Source organism: Pangasianodon hypophthalmus, chromosome 27 (assembly GCF_027358585.1).
Source record: "Pangasianodon hypophthalmus isolate fPanHyp1 chromosome 27, fPanHyp1.pri, whole genome shotgun sequence".
Taxonomy (NCBI): Eukaryota; Metazoa; Chordata; class Actinopteri; order Siluriformes; family Pangasiidae; genus Pangasianodon; species Pangasianodon hypophthalmus.
This window is the reverse complement of record NC_069736.1, coordinates 13,503,411-13,521,727: the sequence shown is the minus strand read 5'-3', so window position 1 is coordinate 13,521,727 and position 18,317 is coordinate 13,503,411. Positions and strand designations below refer to the sequence as shown.

At 40.7% G+C, this 18,317-nt stretch overlaps 1 protein-coding gene across 3 annotated transcripts in view; it reads left to right on the top strand.

The window, feature by feature from the left end:
* abr (ABR activator of RhoGEF and GTPase) overlaps nucleotides 1–18,317 on the top strand; it is a 151,937-nt gene that overhangs the window by 85,605 nt on the left and 48,015 nt on the right. For all 3 annotated transcript variants that reach the window (XM_034300558.2, XM_034300559.2, XM_034300560.2), the window contains 7 exons: nucleotides 6,493–6,545; nucleotides 8,921–9,061; nucleotides 9,687–9,808; nucleotides 12,002–12,170; nucleotides 13,243–13,365; nucleotides 14,844–14,919; nucleotides 15,246–15,350. In XM_034300558.2, the coding sequence (XP_034156449.1) occupies nucleotides 6,493–6,545; nucleotides 8,921–9,061; nucleotides 9,687–9,808; nucleotides 12,002–12,170; nucleotides 13,243–13,365; nucleotides 14,844–14,919; nucleotides 15,246–15,350 (789 nt within the window). The remainder of the gene's footprint in view (nucleotides 1–6,492; nucleotides 6,546–8,920; nucleotides 9,062–9,686; nucleotides 9,809–12,001; nucleotides 12,171–13,242; nucleotides 13,366–14,843; nucleotides 14,920–15,245; nucleotides 15,351–18,317) is intronic.

Genomic DNA, 18,317 nt, shown 5'->3' with positions numbered 1-18,317 from the left:
TAGACTTTTTAAACTTAACTATTCAACTCTCTGACTTATTAGCTAGCTTGTGACATGATGTTTTATAGCCTGATATTAGCTACTTTATTACCTGGCAGGCTACTAAGTGAGAAAGTTAAATAGTTAAAAAGATTAAAAAATCAAATAGTTACTTCTGAAGAAGTGACATAGCTAACTAGCTAGCAACATTAGCGCAGTGTTCTGTTAGGAAATTGCTTAGCTTAGCTAACAGTGCCAAATGTTTTAAGTGCCATATTATTGAGAGAGAGAGAGAGGATATGAATGTGTAGTGTTCTGTAAAAGAACAAAATGAGAAAGGTATTTGGTTGTAGATATGTTTGTTTCTGTGACATGTTTAGGTTTGCTAACTGCTTAGCTGGGAGTGCTGTTGTTGTGGTTAGCCGGATAGCAAATAAAGGAGAAAATGAGAAAAAGATGAGTTGGAGATAATGTGGTTTAGTCAGACTTGAGAATAAAGTTGGAGCAGGGCTGTGTGTCTGTGTCTGTGTGTGTGTGTGTGTGTGTGTGTGTGTGCGTAATTCTGTCCTGTCTCAATGTTTCCTTACCTCACATTGTCCTGTACTAGCATACCATTAATTAGCTGCAGTAACGCAAAAAACCCCACAATGATAGAATTAGAAACGTATGTGTATGTATGAGCGTGTTCATTCACTCCGAGTGTCTGGACATGCTGAATCAGAAGTGTGGTGTTTTTTTTTTTTTTTCCCATTCTCACTCACTTTCTCTCCTTCTCTGACTCTGCCTCTCTCGCTCTCTTTGCACGTACAGCAGAAGGTATAAGAGACAGAGCATTAGAGAGAGAGAGAGAGAGAGAGAGAGACTCAGGGAGCATGTAGATAAGAGAGGGAGACAGAGAAGAGAGGAAGAGAAAGATTCCCGGGGAGAAAGCGCGAGTTAGAGAGAGAGGCAGGCGAGACAGACGGAGCAGCAGCAGAAGACAGGATGAACAACTGATAACTGGAGAGAGAGAGAGAGAAAGAGAAAGAGGGAATCGTGTCATGGAGGTTCTCCTGGTGCTCCGGCTGTGCTGTAACTGCACTTACGGTAATGCTTTAATCGGAAAGCCTGCTTGGGATTTGTTTGAAGTGTGCGGATTTGAAGGTGGCTCGCTGTGAGCTGCGCTGTGTCACTCCATTTTTCCAGTGTGTAAGCATGTGGTCTTTGTGTTGCTGCATTTTCTGATATCTTACTTCCTTTCAAACTTCCTCTAACTCGGAGCTTTCCCGGCGGGTAAGTCCCGCAAGCTCTGCTTATCACTGCTAATTAACGCGCCATGTAGACACCCTGTGGCATCTGCCTGAGAGAGAGAGCAAGAGAGCGAGAGAGGGAGGAGAAATAAACCGAGCAGACATTCATCTCTTTACAAGCGGGTCACGTTCTGTAGAAGTTCTTTGGTTCTGGCGCAAAGGGATATAAAAGCGGCGTCCCGGACCTGTAGTCACATGACATTTTAACATCATCAGAGATCAATGACGTTTTTTGGAAACGTGATATGTCAGTATGTGTTATTTTATATCCCTAAATGTCGAGCTCCAGTGACTCAGTGAAATCTGTTTTGTAAAACCGCAGTGTCCGTGGCTTATTATTTGTTGTCTTGTACCACAGCACTGGTGCATTCTGATTGGTCAGAAGGCGTTGATGAATTTTCTGTAACATCAGTTTGTTCTAAACGTGTGCAATTGTTGATTTTTTAATGATTTTTATGACTTTTGGAAGGAGTCTCCAGCATCAGTGCTTTGCAGCAGACGTAAAGCTGCAGAAGAAAAACCTTTAAAACAGGGGACTCTGCGGTTTCTCTGTAGATATGTATTTTTTTTTTGTCTTTTTTTAAAAAAAGAGAGGCTGGTGATGAAATGATTGTTTATAGCTGTGATAACGTAAGCCATAACAGGACCTAGCTTGTTTCACTGACGTTCCACAACCAATCAAATGTGCACTTTATGTTTTAATAACTAGAACATTAGAATTGGAAAATTGCTGTGGTATAAGAGGAATAAAGCACTTTAGGATGTAGTGTTATTGGGTAGTAACAGTGTCTCCCACATCACACCATCCCCATCGTTGATTATTTTCCTATAACAGAATGCCTCATCGCATTTTATTCCTTGCATAATGCACAGAGTTAACAGGAAGGGGCTGTTTGTAAGCTGATTAGTTGGATAAGATGCAGGGAAAATAACAAAATCTGCACAGCATGGAGCATGCAGAGCAAAATCACATGTAGATCTACTGATCGAAAGGTTTTTTTTTTTTTTGTCATTTGGCTGCGCTGCAACTTTAGACAACTTTAGCTGGTGTCTTCTGATGATGCAGTTTAAATAAAAATGATGTTACACACCATCAATTGGTGAGATCTAACATTCTAATGAATGACAGTACACAGCAATTAATGATTTAAAAACTGCAGCAGTGGCTTTTTTTTCTCCTGGTGCTGCTGAGGATGACGCAGCAGCCATATGGAAGCATGGTTTGAAACGGCAGTGGTGCCAGACTGAAACTGCAAAGCGGGAAAAGCTTCCTAGAGGAAGAACACATGCCTCCACTTAGAATGAAGCGACCAGCCGAGCTGTCCGCTGAAAGAAACTTCGGAGTGCAGAACTCCTCCGAAGTGAGCCGGTGATTAGTTCTTTACCTGCTAAGCTCATGGGGACTGGGGAGCTTTCAGTGGAGAACATTAGCTGAGAGCTGAGAAGCTGTTCTTTTAGCTAAAGTGCTTATTCATTGTGATAAGTGTAAACCTAATAAAACATACCTTTCCATAAAATTCTGGCTATTCATTCATATATGATTTGGTACTAAATGTCACAGATGTTTAGATGCAGCTATTCTCCATCTAAAATGTCACTTCTAGTTCTCTGCTTATGAGTCACGAGAGTATTTAGTGCATTCGTGCTATATCAGGACAAATGGAAATTATTTTAAGAACCTTTTGTGGCTAATGAATAAGTAAAGAAGGCATGGTGCAACATTACAGCTAAGGTTTTATTCTCCTACTTAGTTCTGTAATGTCCTGGAATACTAAAGATGCAACTTTAATTCATGTACATATTTCAGAGTTTGGTTTTTAAGCTTATTTGCTGCATGCAAATTAAAAGTCTTTAAAAAAAAAAGACAATTCTTTAAGTTTCATTTTGATATAATATCTTGGATATGACATACACACCCCAAAAAGCATGTTGATGTACTTATTAGATATTATATCCTACTAGATAACTAGGTATCCTACACAGGTTCATGGGGGAGACTGAAGCCTATCCCAGGGAACTCGGGGCAAAAGGGGTGGGGGGACACCCTGGATAGGGGGGACCAGCCCATCGCAGGGCGCAATCACACACACATTCACACACCCATCCACACACTAAGGACAATTTGGAAATGCCAATCAGCCTACAATGCATGTCTTTGGACAGGGGGAGGAAAACGGAGTACCTGGAGGAAACCCCCCGAAGCACAGGGAGAACATGCAAACTCTACGTGCACAGGACAGAGGCGGGGTTCGAACCCGGAGGTGTCCCCGTGCCCCTTCCCCCTAATAGATATCTGTATAAAAAATACACACACACATACACACAGGCTGTTCCAGAATTAATAGGGCAGGTCCAATCAATAAAATTCACTCTACCAAATAATTTATTAACATTAGGTTCACTGTAATTGATTTTCCTTAGATAGACATAGATGTCTGTCGATTACGACTGCACTCTAAGTACAAAAAAAGGTCATTTATGGATATTCCAATGACGACATGAGATAGATATGTGTTTATAAATAAATATATACATTTTTTTCTAGGGTTAATGTAAGCAATACTTCTTTACACAGGATTTTTTTGTTGTTGTTTTTAAATTCAAGGCCTTTTGTCAAAGAGTTAAGCCTGAATCCCAAATGACTTTGTGTTCACTACTTATGCGCTCTGCCTAGGGTATGACGTTATTGCCTCGTACCCTCTCGATCCAAAAAAAAAAAAAAAAAAAAAATTCACATAAAACTTGACTGAATTGTCATCTCATTATTTACACCTGCCTGTGATTAATCCTGCAGCCTTGCTGTTGACGTTGTTATCTGGAGATGTCCTTCAGCTACTTGTTTAGTTTTAAACCCGATTCAGAAGGCGATCATGTCCGGCATGTCTGGCAACACACACTCATTATTTATGAAGTGTCTGAAAGTAGAGCAGCATGAAACAGAATGGCGGAGCGCGTTCTCGGCTTCAGGCACTGATGAGCTGCGTGTTATGGGACGTGGTGCGAAACACCGTATTTGCATCATGCATTCATACACAGAGCCAGTTTCTCTGCACATATGGAGTTGACTATATAATTTCAATTTTAGCTGTTATTAGTATTAGCTGTTTATGCGCCTTATCTCTCGGCTCTATCCCGAGGCTCTCATCTGAGATATGTGCTCATGTGTTTTCACAAAGCTCATTCATGCCGTGATTACATTCTGCCTGCTATTTGCGCTAGAGGAGACTTCTGGGAATTAAAGTGACATTTCTCAAGGAGTTTTATTTCTCTGGTGTTGTCAGAGTTGATTGTTTTTGTGTGTGTGTGTGTGTGTTTGTTTACATGGTATTCAGTAGAGATGTACATATGGCTGCAACTAATGATTCTTTTGAATCGATAAATCTGCAGATTGTTTTCTATTAAGGGATTAGTTGGATTATTTTCTTTCCCGGTTTTTGATCAAATAATACTGTAGGTCTAATCAGGCTCAATTAAATAACAGGTAAAAATATTACTGACTATTCATCAGACAATGTCATGGCATGAGGATATTATCAAGTGCTTCATGGTCACAGTATTCTATATGTTTTTGTTTTTTTTTAAACTTGTTCTGCACACTTTTTTTGCAACTGCGTATCAGTGTGACCAATGACCCGATGTGGTCGATCACTGGGAAGGTGTCTTAGCTAGATTTCAGTCAAATTCAAAATAAATTCCAATATTCATTGGCTGCCTCGCTAACGAAAAATTTCTCTTGCTGTGTTTGCGGAAGGCGAATCATTTTCAGTTTGTGGAATCGACTCCAAAGCTTTGGAATCAGTGAATCAGCTCTTTTTTGGGAGCGACTCCCAGCACCTTTAATGCGAGCTGAAAGCATTATGGCTGAAATATATGACTGAAAATTCTATATTGTGTTGCAGCTCTGTTTCTGGAAGTATTTACATTTTGGTGTTTGGTGTTGAACTTGAATCAATGTAAAATCTGATAAAGCCAAAAAGATTATATAAACTTTATATATAACTTTCATTCGTTTATTGTGTTGCCGTAGTCCATCAATGCTGTGATCGACGCCCATTTTTTTTTAAAACTCAATTTTCTAACAATTTAGTCATTGACTTTCCCTAGTGACAAAAATATAAAATATATAAAAAATAATTCAAAACGAAAGTTTCAGTTCTTAGGAATGGAAGCTGGATTACTCAAATGAGGATATGAGGACGTCTGTGAAAGTTGGGGGCGTGGTCATGGAACGGGGTTGGAATTAGGTTCAATTAGCAGTATCTCAGGAAGCAAAAGTCCTAGTGAGCTGAAATTTGGTGTGCTGCATCGTTCTGCTAATCTGTAACTGAATTTTTAATCAACACTTAATTACTTCAAAAACACGGCTGCCTTCAGCCAATCAGCTTTCAGAAGATATTTTACGCAGCTAGCATTGAGGAGGTATTATCACAAATCTTGATAAGTATGTTCATCTATGGCCTGTTTATTGTTTTGTGTGGTCACTGGGGGCCACCATTTGCAAGGAGTGCTTGGACCCCACAGATCGCCACTTGTGGCTGTATTTATTATTATTATTATTTGCTAAAACGTGATGTTTAGAGGTGTTCGAAAGGGGAAAGGGTTTACAACAATTTAAAGCTTGAATGGAGTTTCTAGTTGCAAGTACCTGGATTTTTCGATGAAAATGTTGTATTGAAATATTTCTAAATTCTACAAAACAGTGAATTTCAACCTACACAGTGGCACAGTGGCACTATATGCGTGTTGCTGATCACCTGAGTGCACACGTAGCATTTCAGAATGAATGAGTGTTTGAGACAGCAGATCAGAAAGAGGCGTATTGGCAAAAGGAAAGGACGTTGCTTTCAACACACGCTCACACACTTTCCATACACAATCCCACAGAGTAAGGAAGAGGCAAAAAGAAAGGAAAGCGAATATATGATGAAGCATGTGCTGCATCGACTTGAACCTGGGGCAGTTTATGAAAACAATGTGGAGGGAGCTGTAGGCATAAGCCGGTTCTCGTGCGTAATTCTCACGCGCACTGAGATAAAAATGCTGTTTTCATCGTCATGGCCTCTCTGATCAGTGAGCCGTGTAATAGGCTTTTGAAGTTGAGATTTCCTGTGTTTGTGTGTGGCGATATGAATGTGTGTTATCTCAATTATGATGTGTGCTTCTGTTTTTCTGTCTACAGTGTTACCTCATGTATCTAACGCGCGTATGCTCTGTTTTTGTGCAGCACTCCTGTATAAACCCATCGACCGTGTGACACGCAGCACCCTTGTTCTTCATGTAAGTTTCAAATTCTTTGAATGCCTCTCTTTCTTCCTCAGAGCGTGTTTGCGAGTCGTGTGCTTCAGTGTATGTGTATAACCTGAGGTAGCTGCTACACTGTGAAAGTCACCTTTACTTAAGCTTTACAACACTGCATACACACACACACACACACACACACACACAGACACACACTGGTACACACAACCACACCTTTGTCCTTTCTTATCAGAGGTAGAGTGAGCCAAGATACATTAGTGAAAAATTGCTAGCAGTAACTCAGCTGAACTGGGTGTGTTAGGATTTTTGCACTTGTGTGTTAGGATTATTAACGATGTAGATAAATGATTTCTAGTTTTTTTTTTTCCTTGATAAATCTTTTTAGGCTTCAAGCAGCTGGATGTAAGATTTAGAAAATTTTTGGCTGGAAAAAAAACAAACTATTGCAATCCATTTGCTGAAGAAGACCATTTCATAGCATTTTGCGTGGCACCTTCGAATAATCTCACAGCTGCCAGTAACAAGGAAATACACATTCAGAAAGAATTCAGGGCTGTATCTCAACTCACATAATGCTCACCAGGTTGAAGGTCTTAAATAGTAACGGCACCAAAGGTGTGCTGACGTATTATTTAGTACTGGGTGTGTGGTTTGGGATGCAGCCCAAGTATTCGCAAATACTTGACAATATAAATAACCTGCTATCATTATAGTGTTGCAGAAGTGTTCTGAGAATAAGAACGTTACTGTACACATCAGCATGAGTGTTGACGTCAGTGAGTAGTAAATAAAGGCGCGAAACCACTTACTTTCCACAAGAGCTCGTTTTTTAGACAGTTAGATCGCTCCAACTCCGCAGTGAACAAGTGAATGGACCTAATATTATCTAGCTAGATATAATAAAATATACACTATATGGCCAAAAGTGTGAGGATGCCTGACTATCACACCCATATGTGAGTCTTCCCCAAACTGTTGCCCCAAAGTTGGAAGCACACGGTTGTATAGGATGTCCTTGTATACTGTAGCATTACAATTTCCCTTCACTGGAACTGAGGAGGCTTAAACCTGTTTCAGCTTCACAATGCAGAAAGGAAGGTCTGTGAAGACATGATTTGCCAGAGTTTGTGTGGAAGACCTCGAGTTACCTGCACCTCAACTCCACTTGAACACCTTTTGGGATCATTTGGAATGCAGACATGCCCCAGACCTCCTAGTATATCATCAGTGCCTGACCACACTAATGCTTTTGTGGGTGAATGAGCACAAATCCCCATAGCCATGCTCGAAAATCTAGTGGAAAGCCTTCCCCAGAGGAGTGGAGGTTATTATGCAAATGGAGGACTAATATGGGTGTGATTGTCAAGTGTCTACAAACTTCTGGCCATATAGTGTACGTGCTGGTTAAAGGTTTTTTTTTTTTCTTGCTGTAATCTCACACCATGCTGCTCAGCACTGGACCACAGAGAGATTATAGGGCTTTCCCCAAAGCTACACTCATCTCCGTGGCAAACAGCATTACGTTAACCTGCTAAATCTAGCTAGCTTTTTAAAGTACAGGGTAAAGAAGAAAGCAATCACATAAATTTGCTAAAACACACAGATCAACGGATGAAATGCAGATACTCATGGCTACTGTTATCTCTTTAGCTTAAACAACTTGGAAACTGGGTAAAGATACAAATTCCACAGTGAGAATAAATCTGTTTTTCAGAAATGCTTTGGGAAATATTTTTACATTATACTATATTACATTTTTCAAGCGGTATAGCACGAAATGGGGCAAGATAGAAAGCATGTAGTTGTAGTTCAGGCACTCTGTTAATTCCCATTTCCTATATGGCTCTAAAAACGCCGAGTCAGCAGTGAAATAAGTCAGTTCAGTTTATGTGGTAAAGCAAGTTGCGGATGTAAACATGTTCCTACAATAAGCCCAACTCGAACGAGAAAACAAGCGGAAGACAGGAGCTTTAATAATTGACTTCATCTTCATTTTTAAGCTCAAGAGCCGACCTTTTTTTTTTTTGTTTGTTTTCATTATTATATGAATGATTAATGTATTCTGTCTATAGGCGGATTAATAAAACTTTAGATGTGGTCAGCTTCTCTAAACCAAATCACCTCCTGTGGCTCAAAATACAGCTTAAATGTGCAAATCCTGACATTTAAACGGCAGAGATAACTCACTCCACTCACGCAGTATAGCTTTGAGACTTAAATGACTCAAACATGTCATCGCACACGTCTGAATAAGTCATCCAAACACCCGCACACACCAGTTTTCCTTTACTTTATTACCCCGCTAGGTGTGTGAATCTGGAGGTCATGGCTTTTTTTTTTTTTTTAATTGGAAGGTTAATTCATGCTTGTTTGTATGTGTTGTGTTAATTCAGGATCTGCTCAAACACACTCCCAAAGAGCACCCGGATTTTCCTCTGCTGCAGGACGCACTCCGAATCTCCCAGAACTTCCTGTCCAGTATCAACGAGGAGATCGATCCACGCCGGACCGCCGTCACTACCCCCAAGGGAGAGGTGTGTGTGAAGAGAAACAAGACTGTCCCTTTACTTTTGCCTGTGTCTCTTTTTTGTTTTTGTTTCTCACTCTGCATTAAAAAAAAAAAAAACAACCTACAAGTCATTTTAATGGTTCCAGCTAGAAATTGATTAGATTCCCCATAACTAAATAAATGAAAAATCAATCCATACATGGTACTTTTTTTCTTTTTTTTTTTCTTTTTTTCTTTTCTTTTTTTTTTTTTTTTTTTTTGATTCTATGGTTCATATTGTTACTCGCACTCGTTAGTCATGCGTCTTCTCACCGCGTGAGTCTGTGCTAAAAATCGACACATCTATGACGTCTTTCCAGATCTCTCCTCTTTTGTTTTCCCTCTCTTCCACACTTATTCACTCAGTTTGCATGCCCTCTGCAGCTTACAGGAAGTCTGTGACACGATGTTGACGTTCGGCTCTCGGCAGGGAGTCTATTTCTAACAGAAAAGCTGGTTTGACTTAAAGAAATCCCAAAAGACCTGAGGTGTTAACGCCATAACTCCATCTGTTCTTCTTTTAACTTGGGTCTGTGTGGAAGGCAGGATCTGGAGATGTGTGTGTATATGTTCTTATAGTGTGTGTGTGTGTATGTGTATGTGTGTGGCAGGTTCGTCAGCTGGTGAAGGACGGCTTCCTGGTGGAGGTGTCTGAAGGCACACGTAAACTCCGACATGTCTTTCTCTTCACTGACTTGCTGCTGTGTGCCAAGATGAAGAAGACTGCAGTGGGGTAGGACACACACACACACACACACAAAATAATACAACACACACAATAATAAATATTCATTTTGCCGTGAAATTGATTAAGACAGTATGTCTCAAGCACACATACACACACAGCAATAGTGCATTCATCCTGCCCTTTTTTTTTTTTTTTTTTTTTTTTTTTTTAAGTATTTTTTTTTACAGCACATGAGAGAGAAAAAAACGTGAGGTATTTGTTGTTAAACTGGATGTAATTACGTCCTCCTACAGTGTTAATTTCCTCAGAGAATCATTGCTGTCATCCGTCCCGTCTTTGTAGATGGACGGTTTTATTTCTGGAACGGCTCCTCTGTTTAGTCACCCAGCTGTCGTCTATTTACTGTCGTCAGGGAGACACTAGTGGTGAAAGATTGCTTCCGTTACCGTGGCAATCCTGCTACAACCTTCCCACATAGATAAACCACACACACATACACACACAAACACATGCACATCGAAAAGCTGTGTCCATTCATTTCTAAAAGCATCTACAGACTCATTGATATTTGCCATTTCCTTGTTTTTCTCCCGGCATCTCTAACGAATTCAGGACATCAGCCGATCTCTGATCAGTGGATTTTACGATATTCGATTTATTCAGCGTTCTGATTTGCTGTGTCTTCATTTCCTATTTTCCATCAAGCAGCTGTTCATCACTGAAGAACGTGTAGTGCAGACTTTTATTCATTTCCCCCAGCAGAATCATTGATATTCATGATGGATTTGTGTTAATTAGGATGAATGAAGGCCGACGGAGGGTAAAAAGAGAGAGAGAGGGAGAGAGAGGGGAAGTGTTTAATATGCTGATTATACACCACTGCATGACCGGGCTCATCCGGCATAATCACATAATAAAGCTGTATTGGAGGTTATTAGGGATGCATTTAAATTACATTCAGTACATTTACTGCTGTTGCTGTTTGCTGTGTGTTTGTGTGTTTTGTGTGGACACACACGGGTTATTGCGGTAGAAGACAATGACTACTAATCGGTACAGATGTGTACTGTAAGAGGTTTACATGTCTAAGCGTGTGTGTTGAAATAAAGAGAGTATGTCCTGTCTGCCAGCAGATAATGCAACAGTGAATTTTACTTTTCACATTCGCACAAAATGTTCTCTCTCATGAACCATCTACCTCTCGCATTCACACAAAACACTCTCACAATAACTATTTACCTCTCATATTCACACAAAACACTTGCACAATAACCATTTACCTCTCATATTCACACAAAACACTTGCACAATAACTATTTACCTCTCACATTCACACAAAACACTTGCACAATAACCATTTACCTGTCACATTCACACAAAACACTCTCACAATAACCATTTACCTCTCACTATTACACAAAATGCTCTCACAATAACCATTTTCCTCTCACTATTACACAAAACACTCTCACAATAACCATTTTCCTCTCACTATTACACAAAACACTCTCACAATAACCATTTTCCTCTCACTATTACACAAAACACTCTCGCAATAACCATTTACCTCTCACTATTACACAAAACACTCTCACAATAACCATTTACCTCTCACTATTACACAAAATGCTCTCACAATAACCATTTTCCTCTCACTATTACACAAAACACTCTCGCAATAACCATTTTCCTCTCACTATTACACAAAACACTCTCACAATAACCATTTTCCTCTCACTATTACACAAAACACTCTCGCAATAACCATTTACCTCTCACTATTACACAAAACACTCTCGCAATAACCATTTACCTCTCACTATTACACAAAACACTCTCACAATAACCATTTTCCTCTCACTATTACACAAAACACTCTCACAATAACCATTTTCCTCTCACTATTACACAAAACACTCTCGCAATAACCATTTACCTCTCACTATTACACAAAACACTCTCGCAATAACCATTTACCTTGAATTCAGATCGTGTTCCCACATTAACCATTTACCTCTCACATTAACACAAAATGCTCGCAAAAACCATTTTACCTCTTACATTCACACAAAACACTCACACATTCACTAGTGTTATATCTCACACACATATAATGTTTAAAATTGTGTTAATGTTCTACTATTCACCATTTTACCACTGGGTCCTTTACCGTCAAAGAAATAAATGTGGAACTACAACAGAAAACTCAACTCCTCTCCATCTTTTCTTTTCCTTCAGGAGGCATCAGCAGTATGAGTGTAAATGGTACATCCCGCTGGCTGATCTCACCTTCCAGACGCTGGATGACTCAGACTCCTGTACACACGTTCAGACGCTTGCCGAGCATGAGATTGAGGAGATGAAGATCAAGATCTCAGTCATCAAGAGTGAGATCCAGAAAGAGAAGGTCAGACCTTGTCCAAGCTTTATTTCTTTATCTTTTTTTGTTTCTTACTTATGAACTTCAAATTCGTGGAGGTCTGGGAAGCCACATACCGTCACTAAAGACTGCAGGCAATTTACGTAGGCTATTTGAAAACTTTAGAAAGCTTCCTTTTCTTTAAACTTGTGGTTAGTCTGCATTCAAATAGAAATATGGAAGTAAGGTGTAAAAATACACACAGTAGTAGGCACAGCTCATCTGAGCTAAAAGAGGCACTGACTGTAAATGGTTCTTGGCTTTTGAATGTCCATGGTTACCACTCGACTGGCCTTGCTCTGGTACCACACACACACACACACACACACAGAGGAAAGTTTGACCCACACTTTTGGAAACTCCACTGTGCCGTGTTTATTTTCGCCGACAATGACTCATTAATAGCGAGGTGTATTATTGAAAGCAATTCCTCCTGTAATCAGATCAAGGCTACTCTTATTATTGTTTAAAAAAAGAACAAATTCCTACCGATGAAGTGATGCTACTGGAAATAAACCCCCTCATCCAGTTCCCAAGTAACACACACACACACACACAAACACACACACGCGTGCACACACGAACGCAGAAACACTCACACAGCTCTTACAAGAATTAGGGGTTTCCTTGAAGCCTGTGTTGTTGTTTCCAGTAAGACGCATGTAAACAGACACAGTGTGAAGGTAATTATGTCTCTCTAGAACACACACCCACTATACACAATTACACAATGCCTCAGACCTTTGTTGTTTTCCTGACACTCCACAACACACACACACACACACACAGAGGCTTTGGAGAGGAGGAGCGAGCGAACAGCGGGAAAGGAATTAGGAGGTGGCTGAAGTGTCTGTGAGGGAAATGATCGTAGACGTGATTATTCTCCTATTTTAGGAATGGATTCTGGCTGAGGTGTGTGTGTGTTTTCATGTCTGTGTGTGAAAGTTTGTGTCTGTGTGTGTGTGTCTGTGTGTGTGTGTGTGTGTGTGTGTCAAATGCAAATGAATAACAGTGCACCAGTCGCAGCACCATTATTGACGTGTGTGTGTGTGTTTAACAGAAATCTCAGAAAGGCCAGAGCCGCAACGTGGACCGCTTGAGGAAGAAGATGAATGAGCAGGAGTCGTGTCTGCTGATACACTCTCCCACAATCCCTTTCCGCATTCACAACAGAAACGGCAAGGTAACACACACCATTGCTATAGAACACACTTCAACACAATGTAACACACATCCAACACACTGCAGCACACATCCAACACACTGCAGTATACTCTAACGTACATCCAGCACACTGCAGCACACTGTAACACATCCAACACACTGCAGCACACTGTAACACATCCAACACACTGCAGCACACTGTAACACACATCCAACACACTGCAGCACACTGTAACACATCCAACACACTGCAGCACACTGTAACACACATCCAACACACTGCAGCACACTGTAACACATCCAACACACTGCAGCACACTGTAACACACATCCAACACACTGCAGCACACTGTAACACATTCAACACACTGCAGCACACTGTAACACACATCCAACACACTGCAGCACACTGTAACACACATCCAACACACTGCAGCACACTGTAACACATTCAACACACTGCAATACACTGTAACACATTCAACACACTGCAATACACTGTAACACACATCCAACACACTGCAGCACACTGTAACACACATCCAACACACTGCAGCACACTGTAACACACATCCAACACACTGCAGCACACTGTAACACATTCAACACACTGCAATACACTGTAACACACATCCAACACACTGCAGCACACTGTAACACACATCCAACACACTGCAGCACACTGTAACACATTCAACACACTGCAATACACTGTAACACACATCCAACACACTGCAGCCCACTGTAACACACATCCAACACACTGCAGCACACTGTAACACATCCAGCACACTGCAGCACACTGTAACACATCCACCACACTTCAACACACTGTAACACATCCAACACACTGCAGAACACTGTAACACATCCACCACACTTCAACACACTGTAACACACATCCAACACACTGCAGCACACTGTAACACATCCACCACACTTCAACCACTGTAACACATCCAACACACTGCAGAACACTGTAACACATCCACCACACTTCAACACACTGTAACACACATCCACCACACTTCAACACACTGTAACACATCCAACACACTGCACCACACTGTAACACACATCCAGCACACTGCAGCACACTGTAACACATCCAACACACTGCAGCACATTGTAACACATCCAGCACACTGCAGCACACTGTAACACACATCCACCACACTGCAGTACACTAATGCCCACTGCAGTGGTGTGTGTTACACAACACTGCTAAACAACACACTGAAGCACACTGTAACACACACCACTGCTAAATAACACACTGCAGCACACTGTAACACACACACAAATGCCAAATAACATACTAATACACACTGCAACACAAAATAACACACCACTGCAAATTAACATGCACTAATTTAAGTGCCAAATGAAGTGACGTCTAACTTTTCCCATTGTGTGGAATTGCAATTTCTTTCCACTAGAGGGCAGCATTGTTTTTTTTCTTTTCTAACAAGCCTTCTCTCTCTCCCTCTCTCTCAGAGCTACTTGTTCCTGCTTTCCTCAGACTATGAGAGGTCAGAATGGAGAGAGAGCATTCAGAAGCTCCAGAAGAAAGGTCCATAAGCGCGCGCACACACACACACACACACACACACACACACACACACACACACACACACAAGCATTTAAACTGGACTCAGGCTCTGCTTCAACAGTAGCATAGAGTGATAGAAGATGTACACACACACATACACACAGACATACACATTACTTTGGAGTGTGTGAGTAATTCTAGCCACTTATTGTTTCTTGTCTTATTGTCTGAAACAGTAGCATAGAGTGATTATAGAAGGTGTACACACACACATACACACAGACATACACATTACTTCGGAGTGTGTGAGTAATTCTAGCCTCTTATTGTCTTCTTTGTCATTGCAGACCTCCAGTCATGTGTGCTGAGCTCACTGGAGCTCCAGGTCCTCACCAGCTCCTGCTTCAAGCTGCGCACCGTCCATAACATCCCTGTCACAACTAATAAAGATGGTAACACACACACTCACACACACATACAAACACAAATACACACACACAATAATGCAAACCAAGGCTTGTAATTCTGCACATGCTGACTAGTGGATCCTAAATGCACCTAAAACCCCAGGAGTTTTTGGAAAAATACTATCAGGCTCTAGCACACTTCAGAGTCCAAAGCTGTGCTCTGCTTCAGATGAAAGAACCTAAAATAGCTGGGCTACCACACACACACACACACACACACACACACACACACACTTTCCTTCCCAGGAGTAGAGAAATAACAGAATTCAGGTTAGCACCTGGTTCCAATCCTCTGATAACCTCTGCCCCGTTTCTGTCTCTTATTCCCTCACTCGCTGCTGGGTTAGAGAGGAACGGAGCTCGCTTTTCTTGTTTATTTTCCTGCCTGTTTGGATCCGGCTGGCATTAAAGCCATCTGTCGGACCCGCAGAGAGATCCCCGATCTGCTGAGCCGAGTGTAGCAGGGCATTGTGGGAGAAAAGACTGTTTCTGCGAATGAAACGGTTTCTCAGAAGAATCCTTGCGGTGTGTTTTCACGAGTAATGTTAAACATTTTTTTACTGGAGTCAGAGATCATCGCAGTGGAACGAGCCGAAGCTGACTTTGGGAAACTCTATTTGTTAAAGAGCAATACATGGTTCTTTTTATCCATTTGTAGTTACCTTTAACAAAACAAGTTAGTTGCGGTTATCACTTGGTTATACAGCCGTTCCCTTACCAGATTCTCTTTTCTTTTCTCTCTGTTGAAGACGTACAGAAGCACTGACACCGGAGACTCCTTCCGAAAGTGTTAAATAAACATCTCGTCGTCAACAAATACACGTTTTTAAAATCAATCATGTTGCGTATCTGCTAGACAAGCCCTTGCGTACGTTGTTACCATAGAAACATCAATGTATGAAAGCGAACGCATTACTATAAGCCTTGCAGGTGTAGGAAATTAATCAACAGATCAATTTCTGAACAGTCAGAATCACGAATTCCACAGCGCCATGGTATGAAAACTGCAAAAATATGAAATATAAATATGGTTGTGGGAACTATTCGAATATTTGATAAGATGGAATCTTTTAAATAATCACTCTTAGTCATTTTACATGCTTTGAAGAACACGAAAGAAGAGCACTAAACCCTGAGGCACTGCGTGTTCACGTGTTATTTGAGATAAAAACACTTTCCTATTAGTCTATTTAGAGCTAGTCTAGTATTAGTCTTTTCATTTTCATATCAATATTCACAAAATTGTTCACCCTTAAAATTAAAATAAAATTTGGAGTAGTTTAAACTGAGGTGTGCAAGTCTGCTCCATATTTCAGTGTTGTACAGTTACTTAAAATGTGTTTTGTCGATCAATGCAAAAAAAAAAGTGTTGTCTTGCTTTGCAGACTGTAAAAAAAAAAAATAAAAAACCCACAAAGACTTTCCAGTTCAGTCGAAGCCAGACTGAGCAGCTAAACGAGCCGTGTTCATGGAGAGTTGGCGCTGAACGTGCTGATGAGTGTACTATTTCTGGGTTTTTATTTGACATACCCAAATGAACAAATGTCTACTGTTAATTGGGTTGTATAACATTTATTGGACTCTTAAGGAGCCACAGGCTTTGTTTAGAGTGACATTAAAGTGTTTGAGTGCGTTAGATGTGTGAACAGTGTTAATGCGATGCCCCCCGGTGGCGAGGTGAGGTATTTCGTATAGAAAGTACATTTTTAAAATGCTGATTAAGAAAGTGGTTAATTAAAACAAACAAACAAAAAAAAAAACACAAACGTTCAGGGCTCGCTTTAGAATTTGAATGAGTAGAAATTCTAATAGCTATTTTGTGTAACTAGCTATTTGCTTCTATTTGCTAAGTGTTATGATGAGTTATTCTCATATGTTTGCTGCTTTCCCAAGGATTGTTTTTTTTCCTGAAGAGAAAGTGGGGACAAGGTAAAATAAAAACCAGCTGCTTCTGGAATGCAAGGACGAAATTTCAGCCAAGGGTCATAGTTTGAGTCTTTTCTGTCAACTGAGGCTTTTCAGATTGCGAGAAGAAAAGAACGATGAGCGATGGTGCATGCAGATACCAGGCTGAAACGCTCACACCGGAATATTTTGAAGTGGTTAGGACACGGCAGAGTTCTCATAGTTAACAGGAAGGGGGTTGTATTTCTTGCTTTCTTTCTAATATTACTCTTAAGAGGCATTGCATGAAGATAGAATATTAAAGAGCCCTGTATAAGGTTCATATACGAGTGTGTATGTGTGTGTGTGTGTGTGTGTGTGTGTGTGTGTGTGTGTGTTGCATAAAAAAGGATTAGCTGCGTGGGTTCTACTTTCCTCTCCTCCGGCTGTATTTGGTTCAGAGAGACTGCAGGAGATCTTCTGAAAGTATACACACCTGCACACACACATACACACAAGCCAAAATTTATTTTGCTGGGTAGGCTTACTGTTTCTCTCTCTCTCGCTCTCTCTCACACTCACACTCACACACACACACACACACACATACACACACATACATATACAAAGATCTTATTCTGTTTACTTCTTCATATAACACTTTGATGGATCGGTGTGAGAGTCTGAGCCTGTTCACTTCCGGCTATACAAACGCAAGCAGATGCAACCTGAACGTGTGTGTGTGTGTGTGTGAGAGTGTGTGTGTGTACAGGTCATGGCCACCCTGAAGACTTATATGAGAGATGCTTATATTTTGTCTCTCTCTCACTCTCTCTCTCTCTCTCTCTCTCTCTCTTTCTCTCTCTCTCTCTGATTGTGTTATCGAAGCATCCTATAAGTAACACATTTCCCTCGCCCGCGTGTTCGGATTAAGGAAGGCTGCTTTCATCTGTCAGATTTACATGACCTGCTGTGCATAATGCCGAACAGAGAAAGTTATTTTTATATCTTTATCAGTATCGTTATCGGATATTCTTTCCTCACTCGGCTCATGACCTTCTTCCAATA